Source organism: Manis javanica, chromosome 17, assembly GCF_040802235.1.
Source record: "Manis javanica isolate MJ-LG chromosome 17, MJ_LKY, whole genome shotgun sequence".
In the NCBI taxonomy this organism is placed as follows: Eukaryota; Metazoa; Chordata; class Mammalia; order Pholidota; family Manidae; genus Manis; species Manis javanica.
The window spans coordinates 27,766,767-27,783,579 of NC_133172.1; the positions used below are offsets into that span (position 1 = coordinate 27,766,767).

The following is a 16,813-nucleotide window of genomic DNA, read 5'->3' on the forward strand; positions in this document are numbered from 1 at the left end:
TTAACACTAGAAAAATTGTTTAAGTCCATTTCACAAATTTCACCAGAACAAAAAGATTATATCACACTAGTTACTCTATTAGTTTCAATATTAAGGTTTATTTTTTCTTCCAGAGTGAGGTTAAGTAACACTTTAAATAATTATCAGGATGTGTAAGTGAACATCCATCCAGATAAAACATTACTGCTTAAAAGTGGCTATCTAAGAAATACTTTGCACATAATAAATATATTTTATGTTTAGGCTAACAGGCACCATCTTGAACACAGAAAAAGTTTTCTTTTTTAAGCAATTAAATAAATTACATTCAAGAAAACAAGGTATTTATATCTGAAGTATGATATATCCTTAACTGTTTTTCTTCATATAGCACCCAAATTTCTAAACTGTCTAGAAAGTATCTCTAAAATATAACTCATACCTTAAGTCATAAAAATAAGTAAAAAAAAAATCAATTTAAGACAAAGTTTACATTTATATTCTTAATTTCCCATTCAATAAAATCTCAATTGCCAATTTATTAAAAGTAAATTAACTGTATATATGCAATCTGTTAGTGACGATAATCTGAAATATATATTTTTAAAAGTCACTCTTTCTCAAAGTATTTAAAATATTGCATCTCTGGTGGCAAACCTGAAAACTAACAAGCATTTTATTTACCTAGTTTTCATACTTGCATTCCCACCCTTACTCCTTTATCTTTTACAGCCATCCAGCTTTTTTCTTTTTTTTGGTAAATACACTTATATCCCAAACACAAAACACTGACAATACTCCTTGAAAAACAAGGAAATCCCAGAACAGTCCAATATAGCTTTGCTCCTGAAGTGTAGCACAGGCTAAGTGATAGGGAAAATACACACACACACACACACACACACACACACACACACACACACACACACACACACACACACACACACACACACACCACACACACACACACACACACACACACACACACACACACACACACACACACACACACACACACACACACACACACTCAATGGCCCTTACTGATACAGTCAGAATGCTCCTGAGAGTCCATAACTGTTTTGATAATTTGCTGATGTGATCCTGAAGAAAGTTTCAACACATTTTGCAGACAAATATCAGAGAATAAGTCTTTGATTGATCATTTTTCTATTTATTTCTGCCAAGGCGACTGAAAACACGAAAGCCTTTTCATCAGAGAGGTTAGCATAGATGTCAATTTCCTTTTCCTGTTTCTCTGTTAAAAGAAAAAGGCAAAGCTTAATATAAAGGCAGTAGATGAAGTAATTCTTTTAAATGTAAAGCTTTCAAGTATTTCTTTAAATGACAATATTATACAAAGTATATTAAATGTTATAAAGTATTATGCCTCTGAATTGAATTTTTTTATTACAAAGAAGTTATTAATACCATGAACTAAATTATAAAACTAAATGGAGACTAGATTTGTATAGTCATATAAATATCTATATAATTTCTGTAAAATCTAAAATATTGCTTTTTCCTAACATGAGCTCATTGTCTCAATCAAAACTAATTTTCTCACTCCACAGATGGTCCCTTCTGAGTATCAATAGTGCCTTTATGAACATATTAACTCCTTCACCTTAGCTCTGCTACAGAAAATAAGAATAACCAACTTTTATTTCTATTTTTCCCCTCCTGATTTCAAATGTAATCCAAGTTCATGGCAGAAAACTGAAAAAATACAGAAAAACAAAAAATTAAATATCACCTCTTATAAGCCAACTAAAATCACAATTAACATCTTTGTGTACCTTCTTCCAAATTCTTTTTTCAGGCTACCATGATTCTACTTCTGTCTGTTTCGTTTTACTCTGACTTTTTATTCAAAGTTAAACAGGTATATAGTTTACAGACAAATCCTTTTTACAAAACTTGTTACAAAAAACAGAAGTCCTCCTCCCCTCACTGCACATTTCCCACTCTCCACAAATGCAACTACTTTTTTTTCAGTTGTTCCTTCTTGTTTTTACCAGTCTTTAAGTAATATTTTTATATGATGCTGCTACTTGGTTTTTTGGTTTTAGGCATTACTGATTTTCTACCACAGAAAATTACGATTTTACTGTTTTCCATCTCTTGTCCCCACCATACTCTTTCCATCCCATTTTCCTACTATAGTTATATCACAATTTGGTGAGATTTATATTCATTCTTTACATTATTCAGACTGGGTAAATGATTTCATTTTTCTTGAATACTGTTTTCTCTTGAGATTCTCCTTTTTCATTTGCTTAATTTTCATTACTAGTTGAACCTAAACTCTCCTAGTTAAATTTTCCAGAATGTTTCACATATTAAGTGTTAAATCAATTTTATCTTCTTGAAAAAATCTCTCGAAGTCTTTCCATCTGTTCCAATCTGAAATGGTTGCTCTATAGGCCTATTACACAATTATCATCTTGGGCTCTCTTTCAGCATCAGGCAGGAAATTCTCATCTCTTGAGTTGGAACCTATGGTCTGGATCCCAAGATACTTTCTTGGTTTACTTCTTCATTTTGATGGCATTTATCTCGTAGTAGCTTCAAGCTACAGGTAGATACAGGTAGCAAATTTTCTGAGACCCTGAATACATAAATTTCCTCTTAGTATGATGAAAGCAAAAATTGTTTTTCAACTACTGGTGCCACTGTTAAGAAAACTCATTACCTTTTTTAACATATTTTTTAAATTATTGCTAAATTTACATATGGCAAAATGTACAGATCTTAAGTGTACAACTGGATGATTTCTCACAAACATATATCCATGTGACTCACACCACAATCAAGATACAGAAAATTCTTCATATTCCTTTCCAGTCTATCCCTCACCAACCACCAGCAACTGATGTTGTGATTCTATCACCACATATTCATTTTGACTGTTCTTGAACTTCATATAAATGGTATCATATAGTATGTACTGCTTTATGTCTAGTACCTTTTTCATTCAATGTTTTTGAAATGCACTGATGCTGTTTACATAAGAGTAGTTTGTTCTTTGCTGGGTGGCATTCCACTGTATTAATTCCAATACCATTTTGATGTTCTTTCTTTTTTCTCTGAACACTTGAGAAAGATTTTTCCTTTGACCAAAGAGATATGATTTATGATGATATGCTCTGATATCTCTGACATAATCTCTACTTCATATCTGTTGGGTGGGGAATTTGGTGGGCTGTTTCAATATGGAAACTCACTGTCCTTCAGATGTAGGAAAATTTCTTGAATTTTCATTGATAACATCCTTCTCCATTTTGTATATTCTTTTTCTGCAACATCACTTATTCATAGATGATCTCAAACTGGTCCTTTAAATTTCTTATCTTTCTGATTTTATCTTTTTGTCTCTTTTCCTACTGTGTTATCACATTCTGGTGCATTTCTTCCATTTTGTCTATAAGCCTGTTAAAGTTTTTCATTTCCCCAAGTCATATGTTTATTCACATACTTTTTAATTAATATTTTTTAGTTTATTTTCAGGTATTTTTTTGATATCTGCCATTTCCTTTCAAATAATCATCTTGGTCTTATTTCATGACTACAATACCTTCTCTTGCTAGAATATTAATAACAGTTTAATCTTTTCTTTTTTCCTTACAAAAGAAAACTATCCAAGTTTTTTTTTCCCTGTTGATTTGGTCTTAGCTTTTCATACAAGACTCTTTTCTCCATATATCTGGGTAATTCTTGGTAATATGCTCATATTTAAGAATATGACCAAATAAAACAGATTAGCTCATGCACATATATGGAACTTGACTATAGTCATCACTTCAGGATGAGCTGTCTGAGCCATTTCTTTGTGATATTCCTTAAGTATCTTTATTTTAGGCCTTTTCTCTTAGGCTCTTCATATTCCCCAAAGAGGATATCTCTAATCTCTTACTTGGAATATAAAAGCCTGTCCAGAGAACTCAGTACTTATTATATCCCAATCTTCACCCAATCATCCTGATCTTAATACAGTACCTTGCCTCAATGATGCCCTAGACCAGAGACCATTTTGTCTTATCTTTTTGAAAGGATAAATCTGGAAGGAGGGGAAGACAAGGTAAACAGCCCTAGCAGGCTATTAAAAGATACTCTTTCAAACAGTCTAGTTTTTAGCCTCACCTTCACCTCTATATTTCCAGACATAACTGATGCACAGATTCCTGACCTTAAGGCAGTTGTGTAATAAAAATCAGATTCTTTCTTAGCTTTCCCCAAGGGAGCTTACAATTTAGGTCTCATGAGTCTGTTAAAGCAGTTATCACGTTCCAAAAGTTTGTTCTTTCTCCCATTCCTTGTCCTTGTGGGATTTTGTCCTTAAAAAAAAAATCCCTTTACTGTCATTTTACTAGGATTTGGGGAGGATGCAGAGCTAGATGTATTTATTCAATACACAATCTTTAACATGAAATGTACATTAATTCTAAATGTTCATTTATAAAATATTGAGAATTACCAGGATCAACAGAGGTGAGGCTTAGAACCTCTCCCCACCTGTTCTAAGAGAAATCTGCTGCATCCGTGGATGTTTTATTGCCCTTTTCTAGCTTGGATTAACACATAGTCTACAGGCACACACCTGATCATCTACATTTGCTCTCTTACAACACTAAACTATGTTTTCTACCTTTATCTTGCATCTACCTACCACTTCAGCATTTTATTAAAAATAATAATTAAGGGAGAAAGGTGGTATCCACATATAAATCAAGTATAAAAATCAAACGAATATTCATATTTGGACTGATTGTTTATAGTTCATAATGCATGATCAAAACCGAAAGTTTCTGTGATGACTGATCTTGTAACTGTTCACCATGTAACTTATTCACTATGTAAGAATTTGTTCTCCATGTAAGAACTTGTTCGTTATGCTTCAGAAGATTGGAGACTGATGAAAATTAGGCTTGGGGTGGATTAATGATTGTGCATTGAGCATTGACTCCCCTACACAGAATTTTATTGTTGTTAACAACCATTTGATCAATAAATATGAGAGATGCCCTCTAAAAAATACAAAAATAACAAAAAAAAAGTACATACTTCCAATTGTAACATAAATAAGTAACTGAGATGTAATGTATAGCATAAGGAATATAGTCAAAATATTGTAACAACTTGGTATGGTGATAGCTGGTACCTAGAATTATCATGTATATAAATGTTGAATCACTGTGTTGTACACCTGAAACTAATGTAATACTGTGTGTCAACTACCCTTCAATAAAAAATAATTATCTACAAAAAAAATATTGAGAATTACCAAATATAATCAGTTAAATTGTCCTATATTACTATACCCAGAATAATCATAATCCCCTCAAATAAAATGAAAATTTATCTTAAACCAATTAAAAATTGTTGTTTGACTGTTTTTATGGTTTTATAAAGATATGCTATTTAGATGTCTAACAAGCTTTTTCCATTCTACTTCCTATTCCTTTTTTCAAAATAGAGAAAGCAATAAAGTCAATTGAAAATGTGTTTTTAGATACATTGTCAACTTTTCCTTATTAAAGGCAAATGTTGCTTTAAATTTTTCAAGTGCCAAAAAGCAGGGAATCAATAAAAACTGAACTAATCTAAATAGCTACTTAATACTAAGAAGTATATCAAAGAAGTCTATTCTAAAATGCATACACATTTCAAAAGTTCATACTTCCTATCTGTATTGTATTTAGAGAATATGGTCTGCCTCAAGGTGGCAAATACAACCCAGGGGCCAAATCTGGCCTACCACCTGTTTTTATAAAGTCTTACCAGAACACAGCATGACCAATCTTGCATATTGTCTATGGCTACTTTCCAGCTGCAATGACAGAGCAGAGTAGCTGTGACAGACACTGTATAGCCCACAAGCCTAAAATATTTATTATCTGCTCTTTACAGAAAAAGTTAGCTGCCCCTCTCCACCTATATTAAAAGATTCCAGTTTATTCTACAAAAATTGCTTTGAGTACTTTCATGTTTGTATTAAAAGCAAACAAATTAAAAGCACATCTTACTCTAGAAATAGTTTTCCAGAAAACTTTTATTCAACAAAATACCTGAAAAAAAATTTATAGCTAATTCAAACTCTTTTTTCAAGTTAACATGAAAAAGTTCAAAACTGCATATACAGAGTCCTAGCATAACTACACAGACTTCATTTCCCCAACAAAAAGACTGTCATTATCTGTATTCTCATCTTCTCTCACCCACCATCAGAAACATTCCTTCTCCATTCTTTGGGTTATATCCCCTTCACTTCAGCTGAAAAAAATGTTTTCTGAGCCAAGCAGTATTTCCCTTTCCTTTTTTTTTTTTCTGTTGACTTTTCTTAGTTCTCCTTCTGAAAGTCTTTAGCATAATTTCTTGATCATCCCACTGTTAATGAAGCAATTCAAATTGAAAAAATAACAAACTGGAAAGAGCAGCATAAAAGGAAAGAGGAAAAAGCAGTAAAATTACCCAAGGAATTAAGGAGTATCTAAATACAGTCTTCATGAAATACAGCCAAATATGACAGAAGCCTTATTCCTTTACCCAAATACTAAGAAATCTTTAATTCTGATAAAAGCAAGAGACAGTTATGCCAATGAAGTTATGCCACTAACAGTAGTACCTTTTTTCAAATAAACGCATACAAAACAGAAATGGTGAAAATTTCTCAATTCTAAAAAATTCTCTATTTTAAAATAGGAGAAATTTATATTTATGCTTAAATACCTAAGACTAATACCTGAAGAAAAGCAAAGCATAACTCACAAATAACATGAAAAATTATAAATGCTCTTCACTGAAGATGAAAGTATTTTGACACAGTTTTTAAAGAATTATAAAGAGCAATTATTCATTTTTTCATTAATGACTGGCTAGAAAACCTCAATTTAAAAAAGATATTCAGGGGCTTATGGGGGTCCATTATCCTATTCATTCTACTCTTGTGTACTCTTGGAATTTTTTTTTTTAAAGATGTGTAAGTCAAGGAAAAAGAAGATGAAGTTTTAGTTAATAGTTAAAAACAAGTTATTAGTAGATATACTACTTATCAAAGGAAAGGAGAAGTTCTGTTAAGAAGAATGTAAGTATGTTTTGGACAAAGAATAATTTACCTAACTATCCAAAAGCTGCCTCAAACTAGGGGACACAAAACGAGCAATTTAAAAATTAGAGTAACTTTTAAAACTCATAGTATAACAGTTTGAAATAAATCTTAACAGAACTCACTTACCTTAAGAAAAAAAAATTCAACCATTTTAACCATCTCCCGTTGTCATAAACAAATGACTATCTCTAAAATCTTTAATCATCAGTTTATAGAAAGGTGAATTTTACCTAATGTAAGGCCTTAGTACTCCAGTAAGAAATAAAATTATGTTCACTTTTTTAAACAAGCATCTACCTTAGTGGAAATATTTTCAAAGTAAATATGAGTTAAGATTTTAAGTCCAGGAGTTCAATGCCTACCAAACACTTTCTTCACTACAACCTAATACCTTAGAAAAACATAATACTTGAAAAAAACACTTCTTGAATTTATTCATACCTCTTTCTTCCTCATGTTTTTTGGCAGATGCACTTTTTGGTCTTCCTCTTCCTCGTCTGATATGATCTGAATGGCTGTTACTTCGAGACCTCTTTCTGTTTTCTAAATCCTTATTTACTGTAGAATTTATCTTCTCTCGCCTAACTCTCTCTGTTCGCCTCCTCTTGGCCTCATGCTTGTTTTCTGTATGGATGAAATAAGCAATATATTTTAAGGCTTAGCATGAACTATTTGCCCAAGTTCTCATTGTTTTCTTTTTCTTTCTAAACAGTCGTAGGGTTTGCCACCTAGTGTATTTTATAAAACAACATCTATGTTCTTCACATCCACATAGGAAAAAAAGAAATTCAACAGAATTCAGATCCACATTAACACATGAGATAGGAGGAATTGCGTACCAAAAGACAGGTTTCTTTATTTGGCACATTTAATATCAGCCTTTAAAAGTTCACAAAATTCCACAGTGAACTTTTTTTTTCTTTCTGCTTCCAAGCTAAAAATGGTAAAGTATTAGAAAAAGAAAAAAAAATTTCCATTCCTTTTCACCCCTACTCAAATTATAGACTGAAATATGACAAATAAGCAGAAAGAAAACTGACCTTAGTAAAAAGCAAAAAGAAAGCATCCATAGAAAATATACAATACTTGGGAAGTAATAGTTTTCACTTTAGCCACAGATGAAGTCATTTCTGACATTCTAAGTGTGTGGCTCCATAAATGGAACAACAATAGGGTAAGTTACTCAATATGGTGATTTAATTAGTGTGAGAAGCTATCCCTCTCTAAACAAATCAAAAACAAAAACAAAAAACACTTGCTTTAATACATACCTGACCTCAAAATAACACAGACAATTTCCAAAATGCCTAAAACCAGGGTGGGTAAAGAGGCAAAATAAATCAGAAAATTCATATCCTGAGTGAAGGATCCCCACCAGTAAGATGGCAAACTTCCGGCTTCTTTTCGGGGGGTCCTCGGTTCCCGCCGGCGCCACCTGAAGCCCAATCACCTCTCGCCCCCCTCCCAATCCCAGCACCTAGCCAACAGCCACCAGCCCCGTAGAAGTAACACCACAATCACCCTATGCCCCTTCCTATATAACCCAGCACCTTTCCCTAATAAAGCGGAACTCTCTGGTGAATTGCTGTTGTGTGTCGCTCCTTTCTTTTCATTGGTGCCGAAACCTGGGAGACGGGACACCCCAACTGGGCCCTGTCTTCCCCCAACACCAGCAGCAGCTTGCCCTGTCCTCTATTTCCGGCGCTGGCTCATCACACTCACCACTCCTCTCTGGCCTTTAGGTAAGTTTTCCCCCCCGGGGTGGGCCACTCTTCCCTGAGCTATCGCAGTGCCATTGACCGTGAGCGTCCGGCAAGGTCCTGACGCTCAGGGACGAGGAGGGAACGCTCCCCACCTCAGGCCTTCACGGCTGCGGCGGACCCTCAGGCCCCTCCTCCAGAAGCCATAAACCCCCGCCTCAGCTGAAACTTTTTAAGCAAAATCTCCCCGGGGTGGGCCACTCTTCCCCGAGCTATCGCAGTGCCATTGACCGTGATCGTCCGGCAAGGCCCTGACGCTCGGGGACGAGGAGGGAACGCTCCCCGCCTCAGGCCTTCACGGCTGCGGCGGACCCTCAGGCCCCTCCTCCAAAAGCCATAAACCCCCGCCTCAGCTGAAACTTTTTAAGCAAAATCTCCCTGGGGTGGGCCACTCTTCTCCGAGCTATCGCAGTGCCATTGACCGTGATCGTTCGGCAAGGCCCTGACGCTCGGGGACGAGGAGGGAACGCTCCCCGCCTCAGGCCTTCATGGCTGCGGCGGACCCTCAGGCTCCTCCCCCGACAGCCATAAATCCCCGCCTCAGGCCTTCACGGCTGCAGCGGACCCTCAGGCCCCTCCTCCAAAAGCCATAAACCCCTGCCTCAGGCCTTCACAGCTGCAGCAGACTCTCAGCCCCCCCCACCAACAGCCATAAAGGAGGTGACTCCTTTGCAGATGAGAACGCTCCCTTTCCCGCCCCCTCCTCCTTCTGTTCCGTCCGCCGAAACCTGTTCAGTCTGCCGAAAACGCCTAGCGCTAGGTACCTTGTGACTCCGGCACTCTGCCTTCTTAGGGAAGTCTGGGTGACGACCCACACTTCCCAAGAAGTTCCGACTCGTATACGAGTTTCCGCAGACCACCAAGGATCATTGGGGATGCCCTTTGTCTCCTTGTGGTCTGCCTCCAGTCCGAGGATCTCCGTTTGTCTTCCCCTGTTTGTCTCCTTCTCTGTCCTTTAGCCATGGGAGCCTACTCATTCCTCCCTGAAAGTTCACCTCTTGAATGCCTGCTTAAGCATCTGGCTACCCTCTCCCTGACACCTGATATAAAACCAAAACTTCTCCGTAAATATTGCTCCCAAGATTGGCCGACATACCCCCTAGACAATAAGAACCAATGGCCCGCAGGGGGAACTCTTGATCCTAACATCACTCGCAATCTCTTTAACTACTGCCAGCGCCTGAAAAAATGGAAGGAGATTCCCTATATCGAAGCTTTTCGCCTCCTAGCTCAAAATCCCAGCCTCTGCACCACCTGCTCCCCGCCCCAAGTACTCCTAGCCTGCAAGCCGTCTCCCTCCCCTCCACACACTCCCAGTACCTCTTCAATAACCTTTCACCCGGCCGACGAGCCTCCGCCATACAGACTTCCCCCTTCAGCCCCACCCCCTCCTACAACCCCTCCACCCTCCGCCGCCGCCTCTTTCCCCACGGCAGAAGCCTCCCGTCCTCTCCCTTCCCCTTCTTCTCCTACAACAGCCCCTCCCCCTTTCTCTACCGCCGCCACCGCTGCCGCTTTCCCCACGGCAGAAGCTTCCCATCCTCTCCCTTCCACTTCTTCTCCTACAACAGCCCCTCCCCCTTCCTCTACCGCCGCCACCGCTACCTCTTTACCCCCGGCAGAAGCTTCCCATCCTCTCCCTTCCCCTTCTTCTCCTACAACAGCCCCTCCCCCTTCCTCTACCGCCACCACCGCTGCCTCTTTTCCCGCAGCAGAAGCTTCCCATCCTCTCCCTTCCCCTTCTTCTCCTACAACAACCCATCCCCCTTCCTCTATCGCCGCTGCTGCCTCCACCCCCGAAGAAGCCTCCCACCTCTCCCTTTCCCCTCCTCCACCATCTCCTCCTGCACCTCACCACCTCCTCCTCCGTCCCCCTCACCTTCCCCCCTCCCGCAAATTGAGACTGAGCCTTTCAGCCCCCCTCTAACTAAGTTCCAAGAGACTCGTCCATCTTTGCCCCCTCAGATTCGGTCCTCCCAAAATTATCGCGGCTTTGCCCCCATCACCTGTTTCCCCCACACAGACTGAGCCAGAACCCTTCAGTCCCCCTCAGACTCGGACCCGAGGGCCTCCCAAAATTATCGCCCCGCTCCGGGAAGTAGCAGGATCCGAAGGCATCGTGCGCGTTCACGTCCCTTTCTCCTTAGGAGATTTAGCCCAACTAGAGAAATGCCTAGGTTCCTTTTCCACTGATCCCACGACATACATCAGGGAGTTTCAATGGACCCTCCAGTCTTACAGCCTCATGCATCATGACATTTTCATGCTCCTGGCCAATACCCTCCTCCCTGAGGAGCGCAGACGAGCTTGGGACTTCGCCCAAACGCATGCTACCGAAACCCAAAGGACTGAACCCACCTGTCCCCCTGGTCCCACTGCTGTACCCGAACAAGACCCACATTGGGATTATAACACCGCCGTGGGTCTCCACTCTCGAGATATTTTTGTCTCCTGCTTAATAGCAGGTCTAAAAAAGGCAGCTCGTAAAGTAGTCAATTTTCAAAAGCTCCAAGACATAATTCAAAAGAGAGACGAAACCCCCTCCGAGTTCTTAGATAGACTCACTCAAGCCCTATTACAGTATACCAGCCTGGACCGAGAAACACCTGAAGGAAGACAGGTCCTTATGACATACTTCCTAGCTCAAAGCTACCCCAACATTAAAGCTAAACTCAAAAAGTTAGAACAGGGCCCCGCTACCCCACAGACTGAGATCCTAACAGTGGCCTTTAAAGTATTCCATAACCGGGAGGAGGAGAAAGAACGCCGTAAACAAAAAGCTGATCAGGCCAATTTCCAGATGTTGGCCCAGCTGATAAAAACACAACCTGGGCACACCTTTACAGACAATCACCCCCCAGGAGCTTGTTTCAAGTGCGGAAAAGAGGGACATTGGTCAAGGGCGTGCCCCTCCCCCAGATCTCCTACCACCCCATGCCCCAGATGCCACAAAAAGGGCCACTGGGGGTCTGATTGCCCAACCACCCGAAGGGGAGGCTGGACGAACAACCCCCATCCTAAGTCCACCGTAGTGGGGCTGGCAGAAGAAGATTGATGGGACCCGGGGGCTTCTCGCCCGACCATTTCCATCACCAAACAGGAGCCCAGGGTTACTTTAACAGTAGACGGTCACCCCATCTCCTTCCCCCTAGATACAGGAGCCACCTTCTCAGTCTTGCGAGAATACCGGGGCCCTACCACGCCAGCCATTACTCCTATAGTCGGGGTAGGAGGTAAACAGATTTTCCCATTAAAACCCCACCCCCTTTTATGCACAATCCTAGACAGTCCCATACCTTTCTCCCACTCCTTCCTAGTTATGCCCCAGTGTCCCATCCGTTTACTAGGATGGGACATCCTTTCCCTCCTCGTTTCCATAACTATATCCAATCCCACAGCCCCGAGTACTCCCTTTCTGATGGCGCTCATAGCCGACAACACCCCTCTACCCAATGAAAGCTCCGGTTCTGCCCTTATACACTCTGTAAATCCCAAAGTTTGGGACATTACAAGCCCCTCCATGGCCATATGTCACCCCGCCTCTATCAAATTACGTGACCCCTCTCAGTATATCTGTCAGGCCCAATACCCCCTAACCACTTCAGCCCTCATAGGCCTCCAACCCATCATTCAAGATCTCTTAAACAAAAACTACGTTAGACCAACTCAATCCCCATTTAATACCCCATATTAGCTGTTAAAAAAAACAACGGATCTTTCCACCTTGTCCAAGACCTTCGCATCATCAACATAGCCGTTGTCCCTATCCATCCCTTAGTTCCAAATCCATACACCCTTTTATCGCAGATCCCTGCTTCCGCATCCCACTTCTCAGTCCTAGATCTCAAGGACGCATTTTTTTATCCCTCTAGACCCCTCCTCCCAATATTTTTTTGCCTTCACCTGGACGGACCCATACACCAGACATTCTGTACAACTTACTTGGACAGTTTTACCACAAGGCTTCCGAGATAGTCCCCATATTTATGGACAAGTCCTAGCTCAAGACCTCAAACAGTTTCACCATGATCACCCCGAGTCCACTTTATTACAATATGTAGATGATCTTCTGCTCTGCAGTCCCTCGTGGGAACAGTCTCAACTTGACACTGCATCTCTACTTAACCTTCTAGCTTCCAGAGGTTACCGAGTATCCCCCATCAAAGCTCAAATCTCTTCCCCTTCTGTCACTTACTTTGGATTCCTTCTGTCTCAACAAAGAAAGTCCATTACCTTAGACAGAAAACGACTCCTCTCTGACCAGCCCGTTCCCAAAACAAAGACAGAAATCCTTTCCTTTCTAGGCCTGGCTGGATATTTTAGAGCGTGGATCCCTAACTTCTCCCTGTTGGCAAGACCCCTATACGACCTCAGCAAGGGCCCCCCTGAAGAACCATTATCATCCTCACCCCAACACTCCTTCATTAAGCTCCGTCAAGCCCTTGTAGAAGCTCCAGCTCTCCATCTCCCTGATTTGTCAAAACCCTTCTCATTATACATTCATGAGAGGTCCGGTCAAGCTCTACGAGTCCTAGGCCAATATTATGGCCCATCCTTTGCCCCAGTAGCTCATCTCTCCAAGCAATTAGACCCCACAGTTCGGGAATGGGCCCCCTGCCTACTGGCATTAGCCGCTGGACAGCTCTTGCAGAAAGAAGCTCATAAACTAACATTCGGAGCGCCCCTTATGATTCTGTCCCCACATCACCTAAAAGATCTCTTAACCTACAAAAGTTTACAGACTCTCCCTCCCTCCAGACACCTGACCTTACTGTCCTCTTTCCTCCAAAATCCAAACATTTCTTTCCTCCCCTGCCCGCCCCTGAATCCGGCCACTCTTCTTCCTCTGCCCTAGTCTCCTCATACTCCCTCGCATGATTGCCTGGAAGCCCTTCACAACTTCCTTCCGTGCCACTACACGATCTCCGAAGGAGCCCTCTCACACACCGACCTCATCTGGTTTACTGATGGGTCCTCCTTTAAACATGAGGGCATCCACTACTCAGGATATGCAGTAGTCTCCCTCGAAGATGTCATTGAAGCACAAGCCCTACCCCCTGGTACAACCAATCAGCAGGCTGAACTCATTGCAGCCACCAGAGCTTGCACTCTGGCCCGGGACATGTCTCTCACATTGTACAGTGACTCCAAGTACATATTCCACATTCTCTTGTCCCACGCGGCAGTATGGAAAGAACAAGGCCTCCTCACCACAAAAGGGAATTCCATAACTAATTTAGCCTTAATTACTAAACTTCTAGAGGCTTCACAACTCCCACACCGACTAGGCATAGTCCACTGCAAATCACATCAAAAAGATGACTCCCCCATTGCAAGAAGTAACAACAAAGCCGACAGAGTAGCCCGGTCAATTGCCCTATCAGAAAACGCACCAGACAATAATCCGTCTGCCCTTGCAGTTTTAGCCTTATCACAAGACGCCCTCTGCTCTCAGGACAAAGAGTCTCTCTTCCGCCTCTTACATGACCTGATCCATCCCAGCCCCCAATCCTTGATCCATTTTTTACAATCTTTTTTTCCTCTCTCTCCTGAAGACAAAACCCTACTTAACCAAATCCCTGCAAGTGCACCATCTGCCAAAGCACTAACCCTAATACCCCCCTCAAAGCCGAACCCTTCCCGGCTCATCAAGCAAGGGGTAATGTCCCCGCTGAAGATTGGCAAATAGACTTCACTAACATGCCCCCTGTACGACATACCAGATACTTACTCGTGCTAGTAGATACATTTTCAGGATGGGTCGAAGCTTTCCCCACCAATAACAAACAAGCGTCCGTAGTTGCCTCTATCCTCCTCACCCAGATCTTTCCTAGGTTCGGGATGCCCACTTCCCTCCAATCAGATAACGGCCCTGAGTTCACTGCCCAAATTATACAGAACCTCTCCAAGTCGCCCTCGCTCCCCTGGCATTTACATTGTCCTTATCAACCACAAGCTTCAGGAAAAGTAGAAAGAGCCAATAGGACTCTAAAAGGCATCCTGACCAAACTATCTCTAGAACTACACCTTGACTGGGTTCGCTTACTTCCCTTAGCTCTACTCTGCATTCAAGCCCTCCCAAAGAAACCTTCCTTCTTGTCGCCCTTTGAGATCATGTACGGCCGCCCGATTCTACCCCTGGGGCTCCCTTCCACAAAGGACCAATTCCTCCCAATATAGCCCTTCCACTACTCTCTCTCCTCCGCACTGAATTGTGGAAATATCAGGATTGGCTCCTTCCTGATCCATCCGCCTCCCAAAATCCTCCTGTCTTACAGCCCGGCCAACTAGTGTTTTATAAGCCACCAGAGGATCAGCCCTCTCTCACCCCGAAATGGGAAGGTCCACACCCAGTTATTCTCTGCACCCCCTCGGCCGCCAAGCTCTCACTGCCTGATAACTCTGTCACCCCTTGGATTCATATCTCCAGGTTGAAACCAAATACCCAAGACCCACCTTCTCTGAACACCCAAGACCCATCAGTCACAATCCAGAGTCCTTCGGATACAGCCCAAGACGCTGTCTACTCTTACCACACCTCATCCCTCTGATCCCTTGAAGCTCCGCATCTCCTGTGCACCCCCTTTGCCATCCATACCCGAATCATGACTTTTTCCTCCTTTACTGCTCTCTCGCTTTTTTCCCTCATTCCTATTGTCTTCCCTGCCGCCCCACCCTCCTTTGTGTGGCGATTCAAAGTCAAGCAGACTTACACACAGCATCAAACAAAAGTTACTGCCCTCATTGCCACACAAGACTGCCCTCTGAAAGGCTGCTCTGAGCCTTTGTACCTCCACTTTCCTCCCTCCACCAAAGTATTCATTTACAGCTACCTTTATTCTCCCTACCTCTGCTTCCTCTATGACCAAAGACAAGCCTATTGCAAGCGATGGCAAGACACCTACGGGGCATGCCCCTACTGATCTTGCACCATTCACTACATGGGTGACTTCCAGTAACCACAGTATTACTCCTCCAACCGTTTCATGAAATATCCCAACGGCTCATTCTCCTTATCAATCCCAGATCCCTGGGACTCTCGATGGGCTGCTGGAGTAACAGCCTCAGTTTACTACAAGGGGTCCTCGACACCCCACGGTACCCTTCATATCTCTCGAGAGTATGTTCCCTCTCGCTCCCAGATCTCTCAAGTTGCATCAGATATCAGACATTCCGAGAAAGTCATTATCCAAACTCTTGATGGCACCTCTTCATCTTCTTATTCCTCCTACTCTTGGTTACAGCTCATTCAAGACACCACCATCTTTCTCAACCACACCCTCAACACTGCCAATTGTTTCTTGTGCGCATCACTACAGCGTCCACTGCTGGACGCCGTGCCCCTCGATATTTCCAACTACTCCTTCCATGCAGAAGGACAACCCCTCCGTCCCTTGGCAGACATACCCCTATGGGAACCAGAATACGCAGATAATCTCACCATCCACCACTGTGTAGGCCCAACTCCACCCCCCTCCAGTGCACTTCACTGCCTCTCTATCTACACCCCTACCTCCGGCTCTAAGACTTTTACACAACCAGGACACTTCTTTTGGTGTAATGGCAGCCTTTTCAACTCACTACCTCTCAACTCCGATACACCCTGCATTCTCGTAACCCTAATCCCACAGCTTACACTTTACAGCATGGCAGAATTCCTTGAGCTCCAACCTCCCTTGCACTCGCGCACAAAAAGGGCTGCTTTCCTTCCCATCATGGTCGGTATCTCTTTAATCACCTCAGCCATTGGGGTGGGGTTTTCGGGAGGAGCCTTGGGTCACTCTCTATGGGCAGTTAGAGATCTCGACGCCAAACTTGAGGGAGCCCTGACATCCACTGCCGATTCCCTAGCCTCTCTCCAAAGACAGGTCACTTCGCTAGCTAAGGTCACCCTTCAAAACCGGCGGGCCTTAGATCTGCTTACAGCCGAGAAGGGCGGCACCTGCGTCTTCCTCCGGGAAGAGTG

The 16,813-nt window shown here is 42.3% G+C and overlaps 1 protein-coding gene across 4 annotated transcripts in view; it reads right to left on the reverse strand.

The window, feature by feature from the left end:
- Positions 1-1,084: 1,084 nt before the first annotated feature.
- The window catches only part of C17H16orf87 (chromosome 17 C16orf87 homolog), a 155,051-nt gene continuing 139,322 nt past the window's right edge, over positions 1,085-16,813 (reverse strand). For 2 of the 4 annotated variants that reach the window (XM_073226160.1, XM_073226158.1), the window contains exons 3-4: positions 7,529-7,711; positions 1,085-1,237 (exon numbers count right to left, since the gene is read on the reverse strand). In XM_073226160.1, coding sequence (XP_073082261.1) covers positions 1,119-1,237; positions 7,529-7,711 — 302 coding nt within the window. In that variant the 3' untranslated portion in view covers positions 1,085-1,118. The other 2 variants (XM_073226159.1, XM_073226161.1) reach the window with 2 other exon arrangements.